This window comes from Ovis canadensis, chromosome 24 (assembly GCF_042477335.2).
Source record: "Ovis canadensis isolate MfBH-ARS-UI-01 breed Bighorn chromosome 24, ARS-UI_OviCan_v2, whole genome shotgun sequence".
NCBI lineage: Eukaryota > Metazoa > Chordata > Mammalia > Artiodactyla > Bovidae > Ovis > Ovis canadensis.
In genome coordinates this window covers 26,286,547-26,310,164 of record NC_091268.1, presented here as the reverse complement: position 1 = coordinate 26,310,164, position 23,618 = coordinate 26,286,547, and the positions used below count along the sequence as shown (strand labels likewise).

General features: G+C 48.7%; 1 protein-coding gene across 2 annotated transcripts in view; it reads right to left on the bottom strand.

Moving 5' to 3' along the window:
- The window catches only part of SNX29 (sorting nexin 29), a 603,019-nt gene that overhangs the window by 196,801 nt on the left and 382,600 nt on the right, over positions 1–23,618 (bottom strand). For both annotated transcript variants that reach the window (XM_069569984.1, XM_069569985.1), the window contains exon 17: positions 3,475–3,530. In XM_069569984.1, coding sequence (XP_069426085.1) covers positions 3,475–3,530 — 56 coding nt within the window. The remainder of the gene's footprint in view (positions 1–3,474; positions 3,531–23,618) is intronic.

The following is a 23,618-nucleotide window of genomic DNA, read 5'->3' as shown; positions in this document are numbered from 1 at the left end:
CTGCCTGCTAATGCAGGAGACCCAGGTTCAATCCCTGGGTCAGGAAGATCTCCTGGGGGAGGAAACAGTAACCCATTCCAGTATTCTTGTCTGGAAAATTCCATGAACAGAGGAGCCTTATGGGCTACAGTCCATGGGGTCGCAAGAGTTGGACACAACTTAGTGACTAAACCCGCATCATCACCTCATTTTAAGATCAGACTCCATGAAAACAACACTCATGGCCATGCAAGCAATGGCTGTTTGGGGTTGGGGAAGGGAATTTCAGAAAGTCAGGCACCAATAACCACTCTTGCAACTTTTCCAAAAATACTGTGTGGCTTGAATAGAGGAAGTTTTGTTTTTATTTCCATTACTCGAAGAGGTGGGTCAAAGAGGATCCTGCTGCAGTTTACAAGAGTGTTCTGCCTATATTTTCCCCTAAGAGTTTCATTTGCTTAATTTTACTTATTTACAGCTGTCAGGTCTTCACTGTTGCCTGGGCTTCGCTCGCAGCAGGCGCTCTTCCCTGGTTGCCATGTGCAAACTCCTCACGGGAGCAGCTTCTTCAGCTGCAGGCACGGCTCCAGGGTGCTCAGGCTTCAGTGGCTGCGGCTCTTGGGCTCCAGGGCACGGGCTCAGTTGCTCAGTAGCTGGGGTGCCTGGGCTTAGGTGTTCCTCGGGATGTGGCATCTGTCCAGACCAGGAAACTGAACCCATGTCTCCAGAATTCTTTACCACTGAGCCACCAGGGAAGCCTACCGCTAAGAGTTATAAGTGTCTGGCCTTATATTTAGGCCTTTAACCCATTTTGAGTTTATTTTTGTTTATGATGTTAGGGAGTGTTCTAATTTCATTCTTTCACATGCACCCGCCCAGGTTTTCCCAGCACTCCTTATTGAAGAGGTTGTCTTTTCTCCACTGGATATTCTTGCCTCCTCTGTCAAAGATAAGGTATCCACAGGTGTGTGGGGTTTGTCCCTGGGCTTTCTATTCTGGTCTGTTGATCGATTTTTCTGCCTTTGTGCCAGTACAACACTGTCTTGATGACTGTAGCTTTGTGGTATAGTCTGAAGTCAGGGTTGAATAAAGCAAGATTTAAATTCAAATGCAGAATCATTTACTGCACAGGTACCGTGGTCAGACCCATGCTTTCACCCAGATCATCTCAGTTGATCCTCACAGGCTACTTGAGAGAACTTCAAGGGTTCTTTCAGTAGCATGACAGTTGTGCCTTACTGGATGACTTTAACCACACTCTTGAGTCGTGGGTGCACACGCCCACCATCACCACTCTTCCACAGCTGTATCAACATGCAGAGCTGATAAGCTGTCACTGAAACTTCCAGATCACTCCTACCAGCTCTCCTAACAGTATTGTGCATTTCTGGAAGGGCTGGGAGGTCCCAGTCCTTGCTTCCATTCAGAGCCATTTCAGGGATAAACGCTTTTCCTCAAGCTCTCCTTCTCTCTAAAGAGCAGCTCATAAAAATTCGCCAGCCTCTTGTGCTTGGAACACGGTTTGACACGCTGATGATGGAAGATTCCATGACTCAACAGCCTCACAACCTCCAGGGTAAAGAGCATTTCGTTTTCACAAAGAAATGATTCTCTCCTGAAACACCATTTCTTCTAAGCTCTGAGCCAAGGCACTGACCCCCTTCATGGGGCAAAATAAGGTCTATTGATCACCTCCCTGGGGATCTGAGTACAACCTGCAATTCTGATCCACTGAATTGACTTGGGTATCTACAACACCTCTCCTAGAAAGACCCCCCAAACTGTGCTAGTGATCACTGTTTCCCCCTTCATTTCTGTCAGCCGGGGGAAGGGTGCAGAAGTGTAACTAATACTCCTGTTTTCATGAACCTCCCAGGATGGGTGAGGTCTGGACAGCCTCACAGGAGATCACGCAGGCTGGTTAGGTGTGTTCCCCTTTCAGAGTCTGTATCACACTGTATTAGAATTGACTGTTTACGTGACCATCTCTCTCCTACATTTATAAGTGTGGGTTAAGTGAATACAATCATGATCCTGTGTGTGGAAGACCAGATAAGTTGGAGAAATCCAGTCCACCAGGGAAGCTGGTATGAAGAGAGGGTGGGGCGGGGGAGGCTGGGGATGGAGCCAAGGTCAGCCAGGGCCTTCCCTGCAAGGACAGGTGGGATCTGCAGCTCCATCTCAAGGGAGGGAATGGCACTTCCCTCTGGCTTTAGTGGAGACAAGCACCCTGGGGGGAGGAGGAGGAGGATGTGGCTGGTCTGTGCTGATTTAGCCCCTCCACCAGGACCTAGCAGGGCACCTCCCACAGCAGGCAGTGATGAATTCCTGCTTCAATAATGAGTCCCTTCCACCTCATGAGTGGCCCGTCTCTGGGATCCCCTATTTGGCTTTCACCTTTCTCCCCAGCTGGTCCCCCCTTGCCCTCCACCAGGCTGCCATTCATGACCCTCTTTCATGCTATACCCCCCTCCACTCATCCCCCAAAGAGCCAGCAGAGACAAACCTGTCTTTTACTATAACTTCCACGACCCCACTCACCAGCACTCAGGGCCTCTTGATCCCCCCTGCCTCTAATCTCTACCTCCACCTCACAAGGCCAGCTGTGATCTGCACCTTATAAATGAGCAAACTCAGGCCCAAAGAGGTTAAGCAGCTCACCCGAGGTCACACAGCTAAGGTTTCAACTTGGCCTAGCCTGGTTCTAACAAAGTGCTCTTCCAATGCCCCCTCTTCCCTCTCCAGAAGCAGAGGGACAGATGACACCATCTCCTGGGGAGGCTAAAGCTTCCACCACTCAGCACATCTGAATGAGAAGAGGGAGGTTCTGCTTGACCCTGACTCGGGACTCACTCCACTCTCTTCCACAACCCCACAGGACTATTCAGTCCAAAAACCAAGGCAACTCAATCAGAAAAAGTCAGTCTGAAGATCAACCAAATAGCCTAGGGGTTATCGGCAGAGGCACCAGAAAGAATTAAATTCAATCAAAAATCAGACCACGGTACTGAACTCTTGTGTCTCCAAAAACCCTGGGGCTGCAAACTCAAAACTGGAACAGGAGACACCCAGACGATGGAACCAGTGAAGTGGGCCGGAGTGGGGACTGAGGCGAGTGGAGGGGCACACGCCCCGTACAGCACAGGCAGTTGCCGCTCAGCTCCAGCTGATGGTGGCCTTGCCGGGATTTCTTCTTTTAAAGAAAATGGAGAAATTTAAATTTTCATGTGGCATCTTCCAACTCTTAAATGTCAGCCAAAAAGATTAAATTGTTTTTCAACACCCACAGAGGGAGACTAAAAACACATCAAAAGGCCGGACGCAGGCTACAGGTGGACAACTCCCCAACTCTACAATAACCAAATCAGCCGTGCAGATTCAAACAGTCTTTTTTTTTTTTTTTTTCCTTTTTGGCTGTGGTCTCCTGGGACGTGAGCAAAGCAACAAGAGTCCTATTTCTAAAAGGGCCTTCATGAGCAGGCACTGTGGACTTACATTTCAAAATCCGACAAACTCTGGTCTTCGGATGTTTGACTCAAATCTCCGGGCACCTGCCATCAGGAGAGAGGGGAGAGAGAGAGAGAAAACACATCATGGTTACCACGGTTTGCATAATCACGGGAAACTCTGCCTCTCAATGGTCCCTGAACATCTCCTGTTCAGAATGAGGGGAAGAAGCAGTTACTGGAAAACAGTAAGAGACTTAGTGGAAAGATGGTTAGAGACGGAGTTACAGTAATAAAAATATGCCACCATGAAAGATCTCAATTACCTTCACGGGAAAAAAAAGGCTGTTAATCCCACTGAGATCATTGTGGGCGTGAAAAAGCATATAATTTTGAAGCTAGAGAGGCCTAATTAGGAGCTGAGAGGTGAGACATCAAACACGCAATGGCAAAAAACAGTCACCGCGACCAGGATGATGGTCACATACACAGACACACCTGGTGTGCAAACACAGAGGCCAATTTCTGTCCCCCAAGATGGCTCCATCCTTTCCCCTCTCGTGTGTGGGCAGTTTAAGGCAGCTGAGTATGGCCTTCTCCTCTGACTCAGAAGGGCCCCATGAGAACAGGACTGGGTGCAGGACGCTAAACCCCCTGGTGGGATGGTAATTCTCGCCGACAGCAGACAGCCAGCACTGGCAGGTGCTCAGTCAGTCGTGATGTTACCAGACCCTGGGAGTGAGCTTCCTTTTGCGACAGGATCGTATGCGAACTGGAGGTGACTTCCCCGGTGGGCCTGTGGTTAAGGGTCTGCCTGCCAATTCAGGGGACACACGTCCTGGGGCAACTAAGCCCACGCGCCCCAGTACTGAAGCCCTTGCGCCCAACAGCCTGTGCTCAGCAACCGAAGTCACTGCGAGAAGCAGCACTCCAACTAGAGAGTCGCCCCCACTCGCCACAGCCAGGGAGAGCCGACACGCAGCAGTGGGCACCCAGCACAGCAAAAAGGTGAGAATGCATTGTTTTTAAAAGAGAAAAGGAATGTGAACTGGACAGAATTTAAGACTGTGGATCAAAACTGAGAGGAGTCCAATGGAACAGAGAAGGGGGAGAGGTGATGAGGGAAACGGGCCCTTCGTTTCACACTGTGCACCGTCAGGGCGTTTAGGTTACTTTCGATCATCATTAATTGTGGTGAACGAGGACCTCCCTGGTGGTCCAGTGACTAAGACTCTGTGCTCGCAAGGCAGGGTGCCCGAGTTCAATCCCTAGTTGGGGAACTAGATCCCATATGCTGCAACTAAGAATCAGCGCAGCCAAATGAGTAACTTTTTAAATGATTTTTTTTAACTGTGATAAAAATTCTGGGGGTGGGTAATGTCCCCCAGATGAGGGAACAGAGGCTCGCAGAAGCTGAACTTGTCCAAGGCCGTACACGTAGGAAGGGGAGACAAATTCATCTCTGTTCTACTTTCAAGGCTTTTCTACTACCAACCCTTAGCAAACAAGAGGAAAAGCCAGCTCAAAGGTGATGGGAGGAGGAGAGGCTTGACAAAGCTCTGCCTGAACAGAGGATAAGAAGACACGAGGAGGCAGTCCCTAAAGAAACAGCAGGCTCCTCTGGGAGGCAGGAAGAGGGAAGGTTAAGCAGCCTGGGCTCTGGCACCACATGGCTCCTGATCGAGTCCTGAGCCCCTAACAGCGTGGCCGTGAGCAGGTCGCTTGACTTCTCTGTGTTGTACCGTCCTTGTCGGTGAAATGGGTGTAACGGTCAAAGGCACAGGGCTATTCTGAGCACAAGAGGGGCTGACACGTCTTGTGTGTGTGGAACAGTGCCAGGCAGGCGAGGGGGGGGGGTCTCCCTGATTGACCTGTATGCTAAAATATGACAACATGGGGCTTTCCCTGTGGCTCAGCTGGTAAAGAATCCGCCTGCAATGCGGGAGACCTGGGTTTGTTCCCTGGGTTGAGAAGGGAACTAGATATAGTCCATTGGGACGCAAAGAGTCGGACACGACTGAGCGACTTTCACTCGCTCACTCACTGAATAACATGACAGCTACTGAGAGGGAACAGCAGTGTGCTATCCTTGACACCAGACACTAATCTGCCGACAACCCTAGGGGTGTCTCACCCTCTATTCGGCAGCCCAGAAGGAAGATGGCCAAGCTGAGCCCTTTCCAGGTTCCTGGAGCTAATAAGCAATTCAACTGGGCTCTGGGCAGCAAGCTTTGCTAAGGAGCTGATGCTGAGAGAGTCTTTGAAACCCAGCAAAGAGAAAACTGCCTAACCATTTGAGAAAAACATCAGTTTCTTTCTTCCTTTTTTTTTTCTTTTTTAATTGGAGGATCACTGCTTTACAATGTTGTGCTGGTTTCCACCACACACCACCACCAATCAGCCGTGTGATAGTCGCTCAGTAGTGTCTCTTTTTGACCCTATGGACTGTAGCCCTCCAGGCTCCTCTGTCCATGGAGATATATATGTATAACCTCTCCCCCTTGAGCCTCCCTTCCCCTACTCCACCAATCCCACCCCTCTAGGTTGTCACAGTGCCATGCTGGGCTCCCTGTGTTATCCAGCAGCTTCCCCAGCTGTCTGTTTCACACGCTGTAGGGTATATACGTCAGTGTTACTCTCTCAATTCGTCCCATCCTCTCCTTCCCTTGCTGTGTCTACAAGTCCATCTTCTATGCCTGTATCTCTGTTACTGACCTGCAAACAGGTTAACCAGTACCACTGTTCTAGATTCCATATATATGTGTCAATAGATGGTGCTTGCTTTTCTCTTTCTGACTCATTTCACTCTGTATAACAAGCTCTAGGTTCATCCACCTCAGTTCAACTGAGTCACATTCATTCCTTTTTATGGCTGAGTAATATTCCAGTGCATATATATATATATATATATATATATATATATATATGACAGTTTCTTTATCCAGTCATCCGTCAGTGGACATCTAGGTTGCTTCCATGTCTTGGCTATTGTAAATAGTGCTGCAATGAACAAAAGACCAGGAACTCCCTGGGCTGGGGGTTGGGGTGGCCCTTTTGTTAGAGGGACTGTCATTTTCCTCAGGGTGTTTAGGGTGAGAGCAGGTACAATCCCTTGGGGGAAGCCATGAGGTTGTGTGTACCAAGATCCCTAACACATCTGCATCCTTTGACCCAGAAATCACACTCCCGGGATTTATCCAAAGGAAACAAAGATGTCAACAAAAATTTACATTGAAGATGATTCCTCTTTCCAAGCTTAGACAAGTAAAAGAAAAAAGAATCTAACGGTACAACTAAAGAGGAATGATTCAAGAAATTATGACATGTCCATAGGAGATGCCTGGTTTTAAAAATTGAGTTATACACATAAATACACACACATACACACACACACACTCACTCATGAGGGTACAAGCACAAAAATAACTCTGGGAAAGTATGTAAGAAAACAGCAACACTGATAAAAGATTAGGAGTGGGACTGGAGAGAAAAATGATGCTTATTTTTTATTTGCTATCTTTATGTAAGATTTAAAAAAATGATCGAGTGAACTGCTTTAAAAGAATTTAAAGGTGCTTTTGAAGAATGAGATAGCATTCCATGTGCAGTTAGGAAAACATCTAAAAGAGAAAACGTAACAGGAAAGCGAGAGCAGGCTCCAGATGGTGGGTTTAATACATGGTGCAAAAATGGGGAAGGAAGAACGTCAAGTTGTTGCTATTTATTTTCGCATTAGGAAAGTACAGAAGTGAAGTTCAAGGCACCAACCAAAGGGGCACCAGCCCCGGGGGCAGGGCCTGGACAGCAGGGTGGGAGCGGGGCTATTCACTCACCACCCCTTTATATCTACTATTTGAGTTTTGAAATAATCTAATATCCATTAAAAATGTAAACTAAAATGTATTATCCCACCAAAGAGTGCTCTTGACCAATTTGTAATGGCACAGAATAAAAGCTCCTGTTCTCTGTTTAATAAAATGCTACTACAGAATTCCCTGCTGGTCCAGGCAGTTGGGACTTCACACTTTCCCTGCTAAGTGTGCTTAAGCAAGAACACTGGAGTGGGCAGCCTATCCCTTCTCCAGGGGATCTTCCCAAGCCAGGAATCGAACAGGGGTCTCTGGCACTGCAGACAGATTCTTTACCAGCTGAGATACCAGGACTCGGATTGAATTCCTGGTCAGGGAACTAGGATCCCAAAAGCTGTGTGGCACAACCAAAAAAAAAAAAATTTTTTTTTTCAAAGCTGCTATTAACATGAACTGTAAATACCCAGTATGTGTCCTAGATAAAACTAGCAATGACTGTGGATCAGTAGGGTGCGGGTGGAAGAGATCCGAAAGACAGTGGGGTGTCAGAGAGAGGGCAGTCAGATGAATCTGTAGCACGTGTCTGGACTTCTCTTTACTTTCTACGAGGAAGATGCATTAATCCTGTAACCACTAACAGATACGTCTGTATCGCATTACTGTGTAAAGGAAAAAACATTCTTTCCAATCCTCCTCCACTGGATGGGAGGGCCTATGTCTTCAAGTCTTCCTTGCATCGAGGCAAGAGGGCTGAGGGCAGCTCTGAAGCCCGTCTTCCAAACACCACACTCCCCCTGCTGCTTCCACATGGAACCCAGTGCCTTCTCTGGAACGCGCTTCTCTGAGTTTACCTCTGCACCTAAGCCATCACTTTGCTGACAAAAGTCTATTGAGTCAAAGCCTTTTGACTTTTGGTTTTTCCAATAGTCATGTATGGATGTGAGAGTTGAACTGTAAAGAAGGCTGAGCACCAAAGAACTGATGCTTTCAAACTGGTGCTGGAGAAGACTCTTGAGACTCCCTTGGACTGCAAGGAGATCAGACCAGTCCATCCTAAAGGAAATCAGTCCTGAATTTTCATTGGAAGGACTGATGCTGAAGCTAAAGTTCCAATACTTCGGCCACCTGACACAAAGAGCCGACTCACTGGAAAAGACCCTAATGCTGGGAAAGACTGAAGGCAGGAGGAGAAGGGGATGACAGAGGATGAGATGGTTGGATGGCATCACCGACTCAGTGGATATGAGTTTGAGCAAACTCTGGGAGACAGTGAAGGACAGGGAAGCCTGTTGTGCTGCAGTCCATGGGGTCACAAAGAGTCAGACAGGACTGAGCGACTGAACAACAACAAGGCTAGGAGAAGCTTCCTTGGCACGACGTGAATCAGGCAAACAGATCAGAGGCAGGACTCCCAGACAGTGAAGGCACCAGCGGCATCTTCACACTGCCTTTTGAGTACAGCCTTGTCTCGGTTTGGACAGGAACAAAACTTGGACGGTGGGAACCTCGTTTACAAAAAGAAAAGTTTTGACTACCTGTCCCACCAGGCTGAGGGGAAGGGTGACCAGAAGGACCAAAACAAAAGAGAAGTTGAGGTCTTTAAGGACAGATGCCATTCATTCTACAGTAATGTGAACAAAGAGCTTCTTCAAAATGATCAATTTTTAAAAGAAGGCAGATGTATGGCAAAAACCACCACAATATTGTAAGGCAATTATCCTCCAATTAAAATAATTTTTTTTTTAAAAAAAGGAGGTATTTTCCTGACAGATAACTTTCCTTTGGGTATGCTTGGCATGCTGTAGTCCACGGGGTCTCAAAGTGTCAGACATGACTTAGCAACTGAACAAAACAAGTGCTTGTTTGTAGGGACACTCTTGGACAGTGGGTGTAAGAACCTGAGAGCTGTTAAATCCTTCCCACTCAGGAGCATTTCTTCTAATTGGTGGCATTACTGGCATCAGCAAGTCAGGAGACACGAGTCAGCCTCAGTTTCAGGGAGGCTGGCTGGAAAAAGAACCCATGAACTTTCTGACCTTGGTGGATCTATCTTGAAAACAAGGCCTGGGTCGACAGCAAGTGCAGGATGACCGCTGATGGCAAACCTTGTTCACCAGCTTAACCAGCTGTCTTTTCACACTGTCTACAGAGACTGGAGAGGGAGCATCTGAGGGTTACACTAATCATCCCGAAAGCTGATTTGACTTCCAGTTCTGGCCGTGAAAGAAGTGTGGGGCAGAGATTTTGTACGAAAAATCAGCTTTCTATTGATACTGGCCACAAACATCCTCATGCCTTCCTGAAGCCCCGGGACTCTTGGAGGACATGTCTCCATGATGGAGCCTTCTCTTCAGTTCCCACCAACACAGAGCGTGAGAAAGCATGGTCATCCTCACTTCCCTCTCCCTGGCCCCACAGAGGAGGCGGCTCACCATCTGGGCTGCGATCTAGGCAGGAGGGTCGGGGGGCAGTATGCTAGTTCGCAGGGAAAGGCAGAGCCTGTGGCTGGAGACACAGGGCAGCCAGGATTTCGGGGCCTTTCTGGAGTGAACACCCCAGGTGCTGCACACATTAGCGTGTAGGGACAGGCAAAACCCACAGACAATCAGAACCCTTTTTCATCTCTCGGTACACAAGGCAGCCTTCACTGATTACCTGAGAGGTCACATGGCTCTCTGAAGGCCCTGCTAGAAAGCAACAGAGATGCTGGCTGGAGGGGAAGCCAAAGTGTGGTGAACGCCTTTTGTTGATGTTCAGTCGCTCAGTCGTATCTGACTCTGTGACCCCATGGACTGCAGCACGACAGGCTTCCCTGTCCTTCACTATCTCTCAGAGTTTGCTCAAACTCATGTCCACTGAGTCAGTGATGCTATGTAACGATTTCATCCTCTGTCACCGCCTTCTCCTCCTGCCTTCAATCTTTCCCAGTATCAGGGTCTTTTCCCATGAATCAGCTCTAAGCATCCAGCGGCCAAAGCTGAATGCCTATGCACCAATGTATTCACCCGCTTAATCCTCCAATAAACACATGAAGCAAGTATTACTGCAAGTCACGTTGCCCTCCTTTCTTTCCCCAGCCTGTGTGCAGCTGGCTCTTCTCCCATCTTTCAAGATTCAGCTAAAAGAGGACTTCCTGTGAGACACCTTCCTGACCACCAGAAGCATACCCTCTGCTGCCACCCTGTACCGTCCCCGGGGCTCAGGCTGCAACTGGTTGCTCCATGCAAGCTCGGGGACAGCAGCCTCCATGTCTTCTTGTTCACACTGGCCCTGGCACACTGTGGACACGGACTGAGCATCTGGGCTGAGGAAGCAAGGGAATGATGAAGGAAGCTCCATTTCCATGGAAGTGTCAATCAAGCCTCCAACTGCTCTGGAGCAAATCCGCAGTCGTCACGCATGAGAAGGATGAGCTAGTTTGGAGATAAGAGGAACCAAAGGAAGAGAATCACAGTCTTTGTCTTCTAATTACAGGGCTCTCGGATTCACTGCTCAGAAGACGAGGGAAAAGGGAGACAATACAGGACAGTGAATCTTGGTCCCAACCATGAAATGACACCCATAATTTATGTCTTCCAGGCGCTTTCTCTCACACCCCCTCTCTTCAAATAGCCTTCCCCAAAGAGATTAGCTCTCACTTTGCACTGCCAGAAATGACAACTATTTCCCATTCCACCAATACCCTGCTTTCTCATCTCACTTTTCAAGAAGGAACAACACATCAGATGCACGGCCGTCTCCAGCTTGGTCGGCTGGGCCAGGGGACAGCCCTACGCTCTCCTCACATCCCCAGGAGGGAGGCAGCTGCCTGGTCTGGACCAGTTTCAGGGTTCTGTGCTTATCTGTTAATTTGCTCTTCTGTTTGTACAAATATACAATTAGAGGCGTCAGCAGAGGCCAAAGACTCTCTGCTGGGAATAAAGAACTGGCAAACAAGAACTTTAAAGAGTCTTTACTTCTGTCCTCTGAGTAGTCCTCGAAGCCTGCACAAACGCAGCCTGGCACACTTCTGTAAACTTTTTTTGGATGTGTTTGTTTTTCTCCAAAGACTCTGAGGGTCTCAAGAACCATATTCTCAGGGCCCCAGATGATATCAGGTACATACTAATCGCTTGGAGCATGTTTCCCATGGATGAATAGACACACAGATGAACAAACAGATGAGGGACAGGATGGTGGATGAGAGCAGAAACGAGAGGGTCGGGTTGGGAGAGAATTATCTAATTTACTGAGAATGGACATCTAGTTTTTTCCCCAAGTGATTAAGTTGCATGGACAACATCTGTACAAAGGGCTTACTAAGTGGCATTTACTCTCACTGTTTAGGGACAGAATTCAAGGGCATTGGACAGAACAGACAGACATTTGGGGCCCAGCAGTCCCCACCCACGACTGAAGCGCCAGCTGCTCCAGCAAAGACGTACACACCCTCGTTACTTAGACGTTTAGCCGGCAAATCCACATTAGGTTCTTCTTATGGCCCTGGCACTCTGGGTACCAGGGAGTTGGCAGAGGAGATGAAGGGACACATAGTCCACCCAGGGAGACAGTCTTTAAACAACTGATAACACAATTATGGTGTGAAAAGTCCACAGAGAACAACCAGGCTCACTAAGGTGTCTGGGAAGGCGACAGGGAGAGGGGTTTGGAGGGACTGCGGTGAGAGCTGGGGCTTGAAGGAGGACAGCAAGGCTCTGGCCTTTGCTCAGTGGAGGGAAACCTCCAAGCAGATTTAAGCAAGAGAGAGACTGGAAGAGACCCCATCCAAATAAGTCACTCTGGCTGCAGAGGAAAGAATGGGCAACAGGTAAGAAGAACAGCCAGGAGGCTGCTGAGCAAGCGTGTGTGTACATACACACACGTGTGCGTGCGTGCACTATCTCGATTCTGCACGCTGGATCATTTGCCAACCTGTCTGCCCACCACCTTTTCATTGACAGATTTTTCTTTTTCTTAAGGAGGACCTCTTAGAAGAAATCCACAACTGTCTACAGCTTCTCTAGGCTTAATTGCTAATAGAAAGCTATTCTTCAGTTATGAATTTTCAGACAATCTTGAGAGACACACTCAGGCTTCTTAGGAAGGAGCTGAGAGCATTCAACTTATCCAAACTCACTCCTGCTACAGAGGAGAAGTGGCTGGGTCCTCCATGTATACTTCTCCAGCCTCACACCACATCAGGGGGTCTTGTCTGCTCCTGACAGGTCCCCAAAGTTTCTAGAAGCTACTGCAAGGGCTTAGTGGCCAGAGGGCCTCCCCTCACACCGTTCTTGGGCAAGACCAGCTTAGCTTCTAAAGACTTCCCTGGAGATCCAGTGGTTAAGACTCTGTGCTTCCACTGCAAGGGGCAGGGGTTTGATCCCTGGTCAGGGAACTAAGATCCTGATGATGAACAGCAAAAGCAAACAAGCAAACAAATAAACAACAGCAGCAATATATATATATATATATACATCCTAGCTTCTAACAATACTTCAGCGCATTTCCCAAACTGAGTTTCCAAGGCAGACCTCCTTTCAAAGAAAAGGTTACACAAGCATGATTTACTCAAGAAGACAGAAGTTTAGGACACACTGAGCCAACTGCCTCATCTCACCCTCAACTCTCACTGGACAGCCGGAGACAGAGAGGCACAGAGCTACCAGAAGATGCCAAGGAGAAGCGGCACTGTGCAAACTCTAGAATCCAGACCTGCCCTCCCCAGGCTCCCGCTGTAACTGGCGAGTGGGTGTAGGGTTTCCCTGAATACGCAGCAAACAACTGAAGCTGTCACTTAGAAATCAGCCAGACCACCAGCCGCATTAGCAGCATTAAGATGTATCAAGGAGGTTTAAGCAGCAGGTCTGAGGAGCTCACGGCTGCAGACAGGAGCCGATCTGGGTCTATCTGGGTTGATGTGCTGGAGACACCAGGCTCTAAGCACAACAGATGCCCCTCACCTCCACCCCCAGCTTGTTCATTTTTTCTGGTCCCTAAACCCATTGCCTCTCCAGATTCGAGATCAGGGGTTAGCACACGATGACCCACAGGCCAAATCCAGCCTGTGTTTGTAAGTAAATTTCCTGTGGACCACAGTGACACGGCTATGACATGTGTATCACCTGCAGCTGCTGTCACTCCATCCACAAAGTCCAGTCCCTGTGACAGAGACAGTAGGACCCGGGACACCTAAAACGCTGACTCTCTGGGCATCTATGGGAAAAGTCTGCCCAGGACCCGGGACACCTAAAACGCTGACTCTCTGGGCATCTGTGGGAAAAGTCTGCCCACTTCTGCTGTCACTGATGGCTGAACAGATGAGAGCAATCATCAGCAATTTCAGGGAAACACTTCTTCATACAAATGTTTGAGTTCCACAGCTTCACGAAATGACTTTCAGTGACTTGAGAGTAAAGAGACGGCACAGATCTTAATGGAGGGGGAGAGATAAGAAGTGACGTTTAAGGTACTGTGTATTAACACACATATATGGAATCCAGAGAAACGGGACCAGGCGGATTTGCAGGGCAGGAATAGAGGCATCAGGAGGTGGGGACGGAGGGGGAAAGAGAGGATGGGACAGACTGAGAGAGTGGCACTGACATGTACGCACTGCTGTGTGTGAAACAGACAGCTAGTGCGAAGCTGCTGTACAATACCAGGAGCCCAGCTCGGCACTCCGTGGTGACCTAGACGGGTGGGACGGGGAGTGGGAGGGAGGCTCCAGGGGGAGGGGATATGTGTGTCAAAGTCAAAGTGTTAGTCGCTCAGTCGTGTCCGACTTTTCGTGACCCCCCCCATGGACTGCAGCCCGCCAGGCTCCTCTGTCCATGGGATTCTCCAGGCCAGAATACTGCAGTGGGTTGCCATGCCCTTCTCCAGGGAATCTTCCCGACCCAGGGATCAAACTCGGGTCTCTCTCATTGCAGGCAGATTCTCTACCATCTGAGGGGTTTGGGAGTGGGATGGAGGCTTCAGAGGGAGGGGATACACGTATACGTACAGCTGATTCCTGCTGCTGTACAACAGAAACCAGTACAACATTGTAAAGCAACTATACTCCAATCAAAAAAACACTTTCTTAAAAAAACAAATGACATTTAAGGCCCTTATATACATTCATTTACCTCAACCTCACAGCAATGTCCTACCATGAGGATTCTGTGTCTGGCCCTATTCCACGAGAAGCTCAGGGAGGCTCTGTGAGGTGCCCATGGACACAGTGAGAATTCAAAGCCCAGTTTAGCTCAACCTCAAGCTGCGCTCTTCTGCCGACACCTGCTGCCTCCCCGCCGAGAATCATGAGTGTAAAACAAGAATCCAGGCTAATCTCTGAAGGCAGGAATCTGCTCCTGTGACAGAAATGAAGACACTCAGGAAACCAGAGAGGTATTCACCTTTGCTCTTTGCGGCTAAGACACGTCTGGACTGTATTTCTGCCGTCACGGGTATGGTGATCACATTGGCAGATGAGTGGGCACTGCTGACTGGCAAATAAAAGCAGAAAGACTCTGGAATACTTCCTCCCAGGATTTTTATGGGGATTTAATGTCTATTCTTTCTAAATAACAGAGCCACACCCTGGAGGCTGCTTCAGGACTGTGGAGTGGGCTGGCGGGGTAAGTTTCTCAGCAATTTCTCCAGCCAATTCCCAGAGAATGCCCAGGTCCTCAGAGAAAGCCTCAGGGTCTGGTGATGTCTGAAAGTCAGGCATCTCTGAAATCTGCGCCCAGTTTCCTTTTCTGTAAAACGGGGCCAGCACTCGCCCATCCCAACCTCTGTACTGTTGTTATAAACCACCCAACACGCTGCCTATGTGGTTCTTGTGGTCGCCCTCAGCTGCCATTTCTCACCTTCCCTGTCAACTCCCTGCAGGAAAAAGTCAATGGGAAGGGGAACTTGGGACAGTGCTGAACTTCAGCGAGCCTGCCTTCAGCTTGGGTTGGTTGATTTGGCTGTGGTGAGTCTTGGTTGCAGTCCGTGGGGGGCTCCCCTTATTTCAGACCATGGGCTCTAGAGCAGGCTCAGTAGCTGTGGTGCACGGGCTTAGCTCCTCTGTGCCACGTGGGATCTTAGTTCCCCGAGCAGGGATCAAACCCACATCCCCTGCATGGGAAGGCGGATTCTTAACCACGGGACCACTAAGGAAGTTCATTTGTTTTCCCAAATCAGAACCCATTTTCTATTACTGGGAGTCCACCAACTCTCCTGATCTGCCTTGGGGGCCGCCCACCAGCTACTCTGAACAGAGCAGCACTGGCCCCACAGGGAGGAACAGGCACCTGGGCAAGCCGTCCGTGTTCTTCCTTGGCCCGCATTTCTAGTCCCTTCCAGCTGTGTCACAAGGAGCAAAGAGCACTGATGTCGCCCGTGTCCCGCCCAGTCAGGGCTAAGTCGCCAGAGACAGAACGTCACCTTGGTTTCTGCACACAGGTAACAGAAACCTAGAAGCTCGTCTCTTTCACTTGACCTGTCCCCTCTGCGGGAACAGAAGGCTTCCTGTTCCATTTCTTACCCTTCAACTCCTCTCCTATTAACAATGAGCTGGCACTGTATTTGCCTCACATCTGCAAATAATACAGCTCAGGCTGAAAACACATCTGTGGGTTTTTCCTTCCCTGTAAGTTCAGGATTTCAATTTTATTATTTTTTCTTAAGCAAACCACTTGCCTTGATTGACATCTTGCCAAGAGGCCCAGTGTTAACAGCAGTGCCCCGGCTGCTGTGTGGGGCAGCACTCGGGCAGCTGAGGGCTGGGGGATGCATGCAGGGCAGCAGGAGCAAAGGGCATGGACGCCAGCGCCCAGCCCCCGGGGCCCTCTCCCTTGCGGTGTCAGCCTGGCAAGTGACTCACCCTCTCTGTGCCTCTGCTTCCTTCTCTGTAGAATAAACACATCAATTCCACCTGCCTTACAGGGTTGTCCTGAAGAAGTGAGACAACTGCTGTCAAGCGCAGGGAAGAAAGTCCAAGATGCCAGGGCTTCAGGTGCAGCCGTGGCTGTGGTCACCCAGAGTGGCCTGGCACGTGGAGGCCCAACGGGAATCCTCGCAAGGCCAGTCCACTGGGCTGGGTGTGGAGACAGATCTAACACTTCTGGAAGGTCTGAGCACCTCTCACTTGTCACACCCACAGCAGCCCAGGGGCTGGCGAGGCACAGGTCCAGGCAGCTGTGTCTCCTGGAGAAAGAACACAGTCCATCTGGCTGTCATGCACAGGATACCCTCTGTGTCCTTCACATGAGAAAACCCTAAAAAGGTGACTTTGAAAAGTCACCCAGAGGCGGCTCCTATGGTCTTCACTGTCCCTCCAGACCTATTATTGCCACTTGTCAACACAGCGGTCGTCCAAAGTGTGAGGCTTTTCCTTCATTTGCGTGTTTGTTCAGGAGGTTTGGGGGCAGCTGATGGAGACCGAGGTGAGAGGGGACCATGGGCCACTGGGTGCAACCCCTGCACATGTCACTCACCAAGGAGAGGGGCTTCTGGGGCCCCGGCTGGGTGAGAGCCTGGAGTTTGGCCGTCCTGCCACCTACCCTGACCCCAGTGTCCTCTCTTCAGAGGCCTGGGGCCACCGGGGGACACAGTTTGAAACCCACCATCCTGGAGAAAAACTCCCATTCCCTGAGAGGAGAATCCCCAGGCACAGCCTCCAGGAACTCTGGATTCACTTCCTGCCACCAACCACGTCCAACCCAGGCTCCTTCCTCACCCATTCCCCGGATGTGTGCCCTTCATGGTTGGCATCTTCTGAACCTGACAAGGCTCAGGTGGCCCCACTCAGTAAAGCCTTTGGAATGAGATGTTCCTCTTTTGCAAAGACAGCTGAAGGCTGCCCCTTTCTGTTCCCATGCACTTTGCCTGTTTGTCTTGTTACAGCCCCTCCCATATACCTGGAGGTCACTGGTTTACTCCCTGCTTCTCTGGATGCCTGAGAGCTGACCAGGCACCAGGCGGTGCTTTCACCCACCTCAGATGCCCAGGACCTCTCATAGGGCCCAGCAACAGGGTCATGATCTGTGACAACATCTATCTTTCTGTCCTAACAGCAAGGTCTAGAAGGATAGCACCAAACTCATAAGGATGGTGGTCCTGGCGGGGGAGGGGGGTGGAATTGAAGGCAATCGTTAAAAAGATTTTAATTTAATGCCTGAATGTTTGCATGTGGAATGTACTCAGGTAATACTGCGTGCATGCTCAGTCGCTCAGTTGTGTCCAACTCTTTGCGACCCCATGGACTGTAGTCTGCTGGGCTCCTCTGTCCATGGGATTCTCCAGGCAAGAATACTGGTGGGGGTTGCCGTGCCCTTTTCCAGGGGATCTTTCTGACCAGGGAGCGAACCTGCACCTCTTATGTCTCCTGCATCGGCAGGTAGGTTCTTTACTACTGGTGCCACCTGGGAAGCCCACTCATGTAATACTGGTGCTTTCCGAAAAAATGTTTGAATGATAGCAGCTGTAGTGAGCGGACGGCAGCTGCCCGGCCCCTGCACCACCACTTCAAATGGTATGTCCGTATCTTAAGCCCCAGAATCTCTAACTGTGACTTTATTTGGAAAAACAATTTTACAGATGTAACTAAGTCAAAGATCTCAAAATGAGACTACCCTGGATTATCCAAGTGGGCCCTAAACTCAATGACCAATGTCCTTAAGAGAGAGCCACTGAAAGAAGCAGAAGGCCAGGTGAAGGCAGAGGCAGAGAGTGAAATGGTGTGGCCACAAGCCAAGGAATGCTCGGGCCGCTGTAAGAGGCAGGAAGGCTCTTTCCCTGGAGTCTCCAGACAAAGCCTGGCCCTGGCCAGGGTCAGTGCTCTGATATTATTATTTATTTAAGATTTTAAAGATTCTTTTTTTTAACTTTTTTTTTTTACTTTACAATACTGTATTGGTTTTGCCATACATCAACATGAATCCGCCACGGGTGTACATAAGTTCCCACTCCTGAACCCCCCTCCCTCCTCCCTCCCCATATCACCCCTCTGGGTTATCCCAGTACACCAGCCCCAAGCATCCTGTATCCTGCATCGAACCTGGACTGGTGATTCGTTTCTTATATGATATTATACGTTTCAATGCCATTCTCCCAAATCATCCCACCCTCTCCCTCTCCCACAGAGTCAAAAAGACTGTTCTGTACATCTGCATCTCTTTTGCTGTCTTGCATACAGGGTTATCATTGCCATCTTTCTAAATTCCATATATATGTGGCGTGCTGCGATTCATGGGGTCACAAAGAGTCGGACACAACTGAGCGACTGAACTGAACTGAACTGATACTGTATTGGTGTTTTTCTTTCTGGCTTACTTCACTCTGTATAATAGGCTCCAGTTTCATCTACCTCATTAGAACTGATTCTAATGTATTCTTTCTCATGGCTGAGTAATACTCCATTATGTATATGTACCACAGCTTTCTTATCCATTCATCTGCTGATGGACATCTAGGTTGCTTCCATGTCCTGGCTATTATAAACAGTGCTGCGATGAACATTGGGGTACACGTGTCTCTTTCAATTCTGGTTTCCTCGGTGTGTATGCCCAGCAGTGGAATTCCTGAGTCATAAGGCAGTTCTATTTCCAGTTTTTTAAGGAATCTCCACACTGTTCTCCATAGTGGCTATACTAGTTTGCATTCCCAGCAACAGTATAAGAGGGTTCCCTTTTCTCCACACCCTCTCCAGCATTTATTGCTTGTAGACTTTTAGATCACAGCCCTTCTGACTGGCATGAAATGGTACCTCATTGTGGTCTTGATTTGCATTTCTCTAATAATGAGTGATGTCAAGCATCTTTTCATGTGTTTGTTAGCTATCTGTATGTCTTCTTTGGAGAAATGTCTCTTTAGTTCTTTGGCCCATTTTTTGATTGGGTCGTTTATTTTTCCGGAATAAGCATGAGTTGCTTGTATATTTTTGAGATCAGTTGTTTGTCAGTTGCTTCATTTGCTTTTATTTTCTCCCATTCCGAAGGCTGTCTTTTCACCTTGCTTATAGTTTCCTTTGTTGTGCAGAAGCTTTTAAATTTAATTAGGTCCCATTTGTTTATTTTTGCTTTTGTTTCCAGTATTCTGGGAGGTGGGTCATAGAGGATCCTGCTGTGATGTATGTTGGAGAGTGTTTTGCCTATATTCTCCTCTAGGAGTTTTATAGTTTCTGGTCTTACATTTAGATCTTTAATCCACTTTGAGTTTATTTTTGTGTATGGTGTTAGAAAGTGTTCTAGTTTCATTCTTTTACAAGTGGTTGACCAGTTTTCCCAGCACCACTTGTTAAAGAGACTGTCTTTAATCCATTGTATATTCTTGCCTCCTTTGTCGAAGATAAGGTGTCCATAGGTGTGTGGATTTATCTCTGGGCTTTCTATTTTGTTCCATTGATCTATATTTCTGTCTTGTGGACCATTTTTTAAAAGTCTTTATTGAATTTGTTACAATTCAATTTGTTGCTTCTGTTTTGGCTTTTGGCTGCCAGGCATGGGATCCCGACCAGGGATCGAACCTGCACCCCCTGCATTGGAAGGCGAAGTCTTAACCACTGGACTGCCAGGGAAAGCCTTGATGTCAGGCTTCTGGCTTTCAGAACTGTGAGAGAATGAATGTGTGTTGTTTTAAGCCACCACGCTGGTGGAGATTTGTTACATTCGTTGATCTCCTGCCAGCTCTGTGTTATACATTTTAAATGCCTCATTACTCTAAGGGGTTGATACTGTTACCACCCTCATTTTATAGATGAGGAAACAGACACTCAGAGTTGACTTCACATGCTCAAGGGCACAGAGCTATAAGTGGCCAAGCCAGGAGTGGACGCAGGCGTGGGCTCCAGAGCCTACAATGCACGGTAACACGTGATGAAAGGACACAGCTTTGGGGGTTCACAGATCTAGGCTTATACTCTTACTCTGCCATCCCAACCAAGGGCCCCAACTTCTCCAAGCCCCACTCTCCTCAACCATAAAGCAGGCTCAGGACTTCCCTGGTGGTCCAGTGGCTAAGACTCCGTGCTCCCAACGCAGGGGGCCCAGGTACAATCCCAGGTCAGGGAACTAGATCCCACAGGCTGAAGCAAATATCTCGAGTGCTACAACTAAGACCCGGTGAAGCCAAATAAATGTTTTTTTAATTAAAAAAAAATAAAGCAGGCAAGTAATACTTCTCTACTGTGCTTATTATGGATTAAATAAAAGAAAGAAAACACAGAGTCTGGGATATAGTATCCTGTGCTGGGCACAGAGGGGGCCCTTGGCAAGCATCTCCTGAAGGTATGGGAGATGGGCCAGGGTTTTATTTATTTACTGGTAGGGACAGTCATGTCAGAAGTCAGGGGTAGGAAATGGCTGGAAGACACGTTCTTCCATGAGGAACACGCTGACTACAGGTGCAAACCGTCTCCTACATTCGCTCACCCAACCCAACCCGCAGTGTGATCGGCTCCTGGAAGCACCAGATGGGAGGGAGGGCAGATGGGTCGATCAATTTCACAGAACAGCGCGGGCAGCTGGTCTGCCTTAGGGGCTCCATCATGTGAGTGTAAAAGATGATGGCACTGGTGGAGCAAAGAATTCTTTCAAAGCTGAGCTCTGGTTCTCAAACACTAAAAAGGCCCATTCCACAATTTGTCCCCAGGCAACTTGCCATGTGATGTCCGGCAATGAACTTCAAAACAGTGCTTTCCGAAATGCTCATGTGTCAAAGTTAACAGCCCCGACACACACACACACACCCTACACACACACACCCTACACACACACACCCTACACACACACACACACACACACACACACACACACAGCAGCTCCCACAACAGCTAAACAATGGTCACATCACAGCTGGGCAGCCTCCACTTGCTGCCACTGATGACTTAGGAAGCCAGTCACCAAAACCCTTACTCACTCAGAGCCCAAACCATTCCCTGCAGAGATCAGACATGAGAAGCAGTCCTGCCACAGAGCAATCTGCCTGACCTTCAACCTATTATCAATAATAAATAAATAATGAAGTTTTGCTAAAGATGCTGGGGACAGTGCAATTTAGCATCTATTTTATAATCATAGCTCCCAACGTGTGATGCTTCCCCAATCCCCTTTCAAAATGATGATTTCCCAAGATACTGTGTTTTGGAACTGAGAGCACAGTCCTTGGTCCACAGCCTGGCCCCTGCTCTGCTTCCAGCATGCTGAGCAGAAGCAAGCAAAGTCATATCCTTGTTCTGGACCTTCATCTCCTGTCCGAGGAAAGGAAAGGGCAGGATGAAGAGGTGGACTGTGGCTGTTTAAGGCCTGGTGTCCACTCCCCTCCTGGGAGATCAGCCCACCCAGGGGCTGAGACTCGTGTGCAGCATACCCCACACCCGGATCCAAGGGTGAGCACCAAATAATGCTGGTCAGTCACCACATCCCGTCCTTACGGCCACAGTGATTAGTTCAAGATTGGTCAACAAACCAAACTGGTTCAATGAGAGTGAAGCCTGGAGATTTTGCTGGCAACACTGGACAGTTGCATTCTTTCTCCTGACAATGACCGAGAAGACGGGACCACTGCTCACCCCGCTCCCAACTTTTCAGTGACCCGCTGAAACAAATGCCTTGCTCTGCTGCTGCCGCTCTGACTGGAGTCCTCTGTTTCTGCCGCTGAACACATCCTAACTGATACAGAAACCATGACCCTCTCCGATTCCGGCATTTATTTCATTCCATATGTTTTCCCAGGAAGGCCAAGTCCTCCAAGTGAAAACCCAAAGGAAATCCTTCAATCCCTGCTGCCAAGGAGAGACTGTGAGCTGCTTAAAGCCACAGACCATGCTGATCTTGTCTTTGATCTCCAGTTCAAAGAACAGTACGCGGAATCCAGGAAACTGAGAACCCGACACACAGGGACTGAAGGAACAGATCAATAAGCAGAGGTCTACGCTGCGGGCCCCTAGACAACCTTTACTTCTCTAAGCAGCATCACCAGGACAGCTGCCATAACCACCAGCATCATGGGTCAGGGAGTGCTACCGAGGTGCCAGGCATCAGAAGCTCTGCGGAGACCATCCGACTGAGGCTCATCACCACCCTGGGAGGCAAGTGTGCAGTCACCGCTGGAAGTCACCAGGGCCAGCCACAATAACGCCACTGTTCCCAGCCGCCTGGCAGGACTGTACTTCCCCACCCATCCAAAGTGATATGTGACCAAGGGACCTGCTTAAGCAATGAAACAAGAGAGCAGTGAGGTGTCTCACATCCGGGTGGAAGAGAAGACTGTGGACTCAGCCAGACTGTCTAGTCCCCCATCACAGCCTGGGTGTGGGTGTGAGGATGATAAGAGGCAGGAGAGGCCCAGCCAGTTCACGAAGGGCACGCCACATGGACGAAACCATTGTGTCTCCCTTACCGGCATTTTGGAGTTTTTTGTTACTGCAGCATAACGCAGCCCACCCTGACTAATATATAAACTCCATTTTACAGAAGGGAAAACTGAGGCTCAAAGAGGTGCAGGGCCTTGTTCCAAGCCATGTCATTACCGAAACAGAGAGGCACGTGCAGGCCAGGAGAAAACGGCCATGGCCCCTGTTCCTCTGGTTCTGAGGAGTTGTTATCTCTGCCCCCAACCAGCTGACTCAGGCCTTTCACTGTCAGCCTGGCCCACATGCTCCTGGTTGGAAATCTGGGCACTAGGCAGAAGTGTTGGTCCCTCTGTACCTCAAAACCAAGAGTCTACCCCGAAACAGCAAAACTCAACAAATTTCCAAACCTCAAGACATCAAAAGTCCAGAAATATAAAAATACATACAGCATAATATAACATGCAATAATATTAGTAGTATGACAATGCAAAAAGAATGGAGGAAAGAGATAAAAGAAATAAAAGTTACTATTGAAGACTAGACCAGAGAGAGTCAGTCACGCAGTTGTGTCTGACTCTTTGTGACCCCATGGACTGTAGCCCACCAAGAAGATGGCTACTAACTCCAGTATTCTTGCCTGGGGAATTCCACAAACAGACGTTACAGTCCATGGGGTCACAAAGAGGTGGGCCCCACTGAACAACTAACACATCCATGTGTACAAAGAGAGTAGGTACACAAGAAGTCCTGCCACAGAATTTCTAGATCATAAATTTCTATGAGTTCCAGTGACTTCCCCAGTCAGGCCTGAGATGTTTGTAGCCTGGACCCAGGGAGAGAAGCAGCTAAACTGCATGGATTCCAGACCCCCAGATCCCATAAGACCATAAATGCTGTTATCTCAAACTGTTACTCCTGTCCCTACATTTTGGGACAATTTGTTATGCAGAAATAGACAACTGGTACAACCCCTAAAAAGTATAACGGTGAGTTTTGTTCACTCTTTCGGTGCTAGCCCTTCAGGAATCGTTGGCACACTGCCCAATTAGTCCCAGTGATGCTACGGGAGTCAAAATCAGGAGG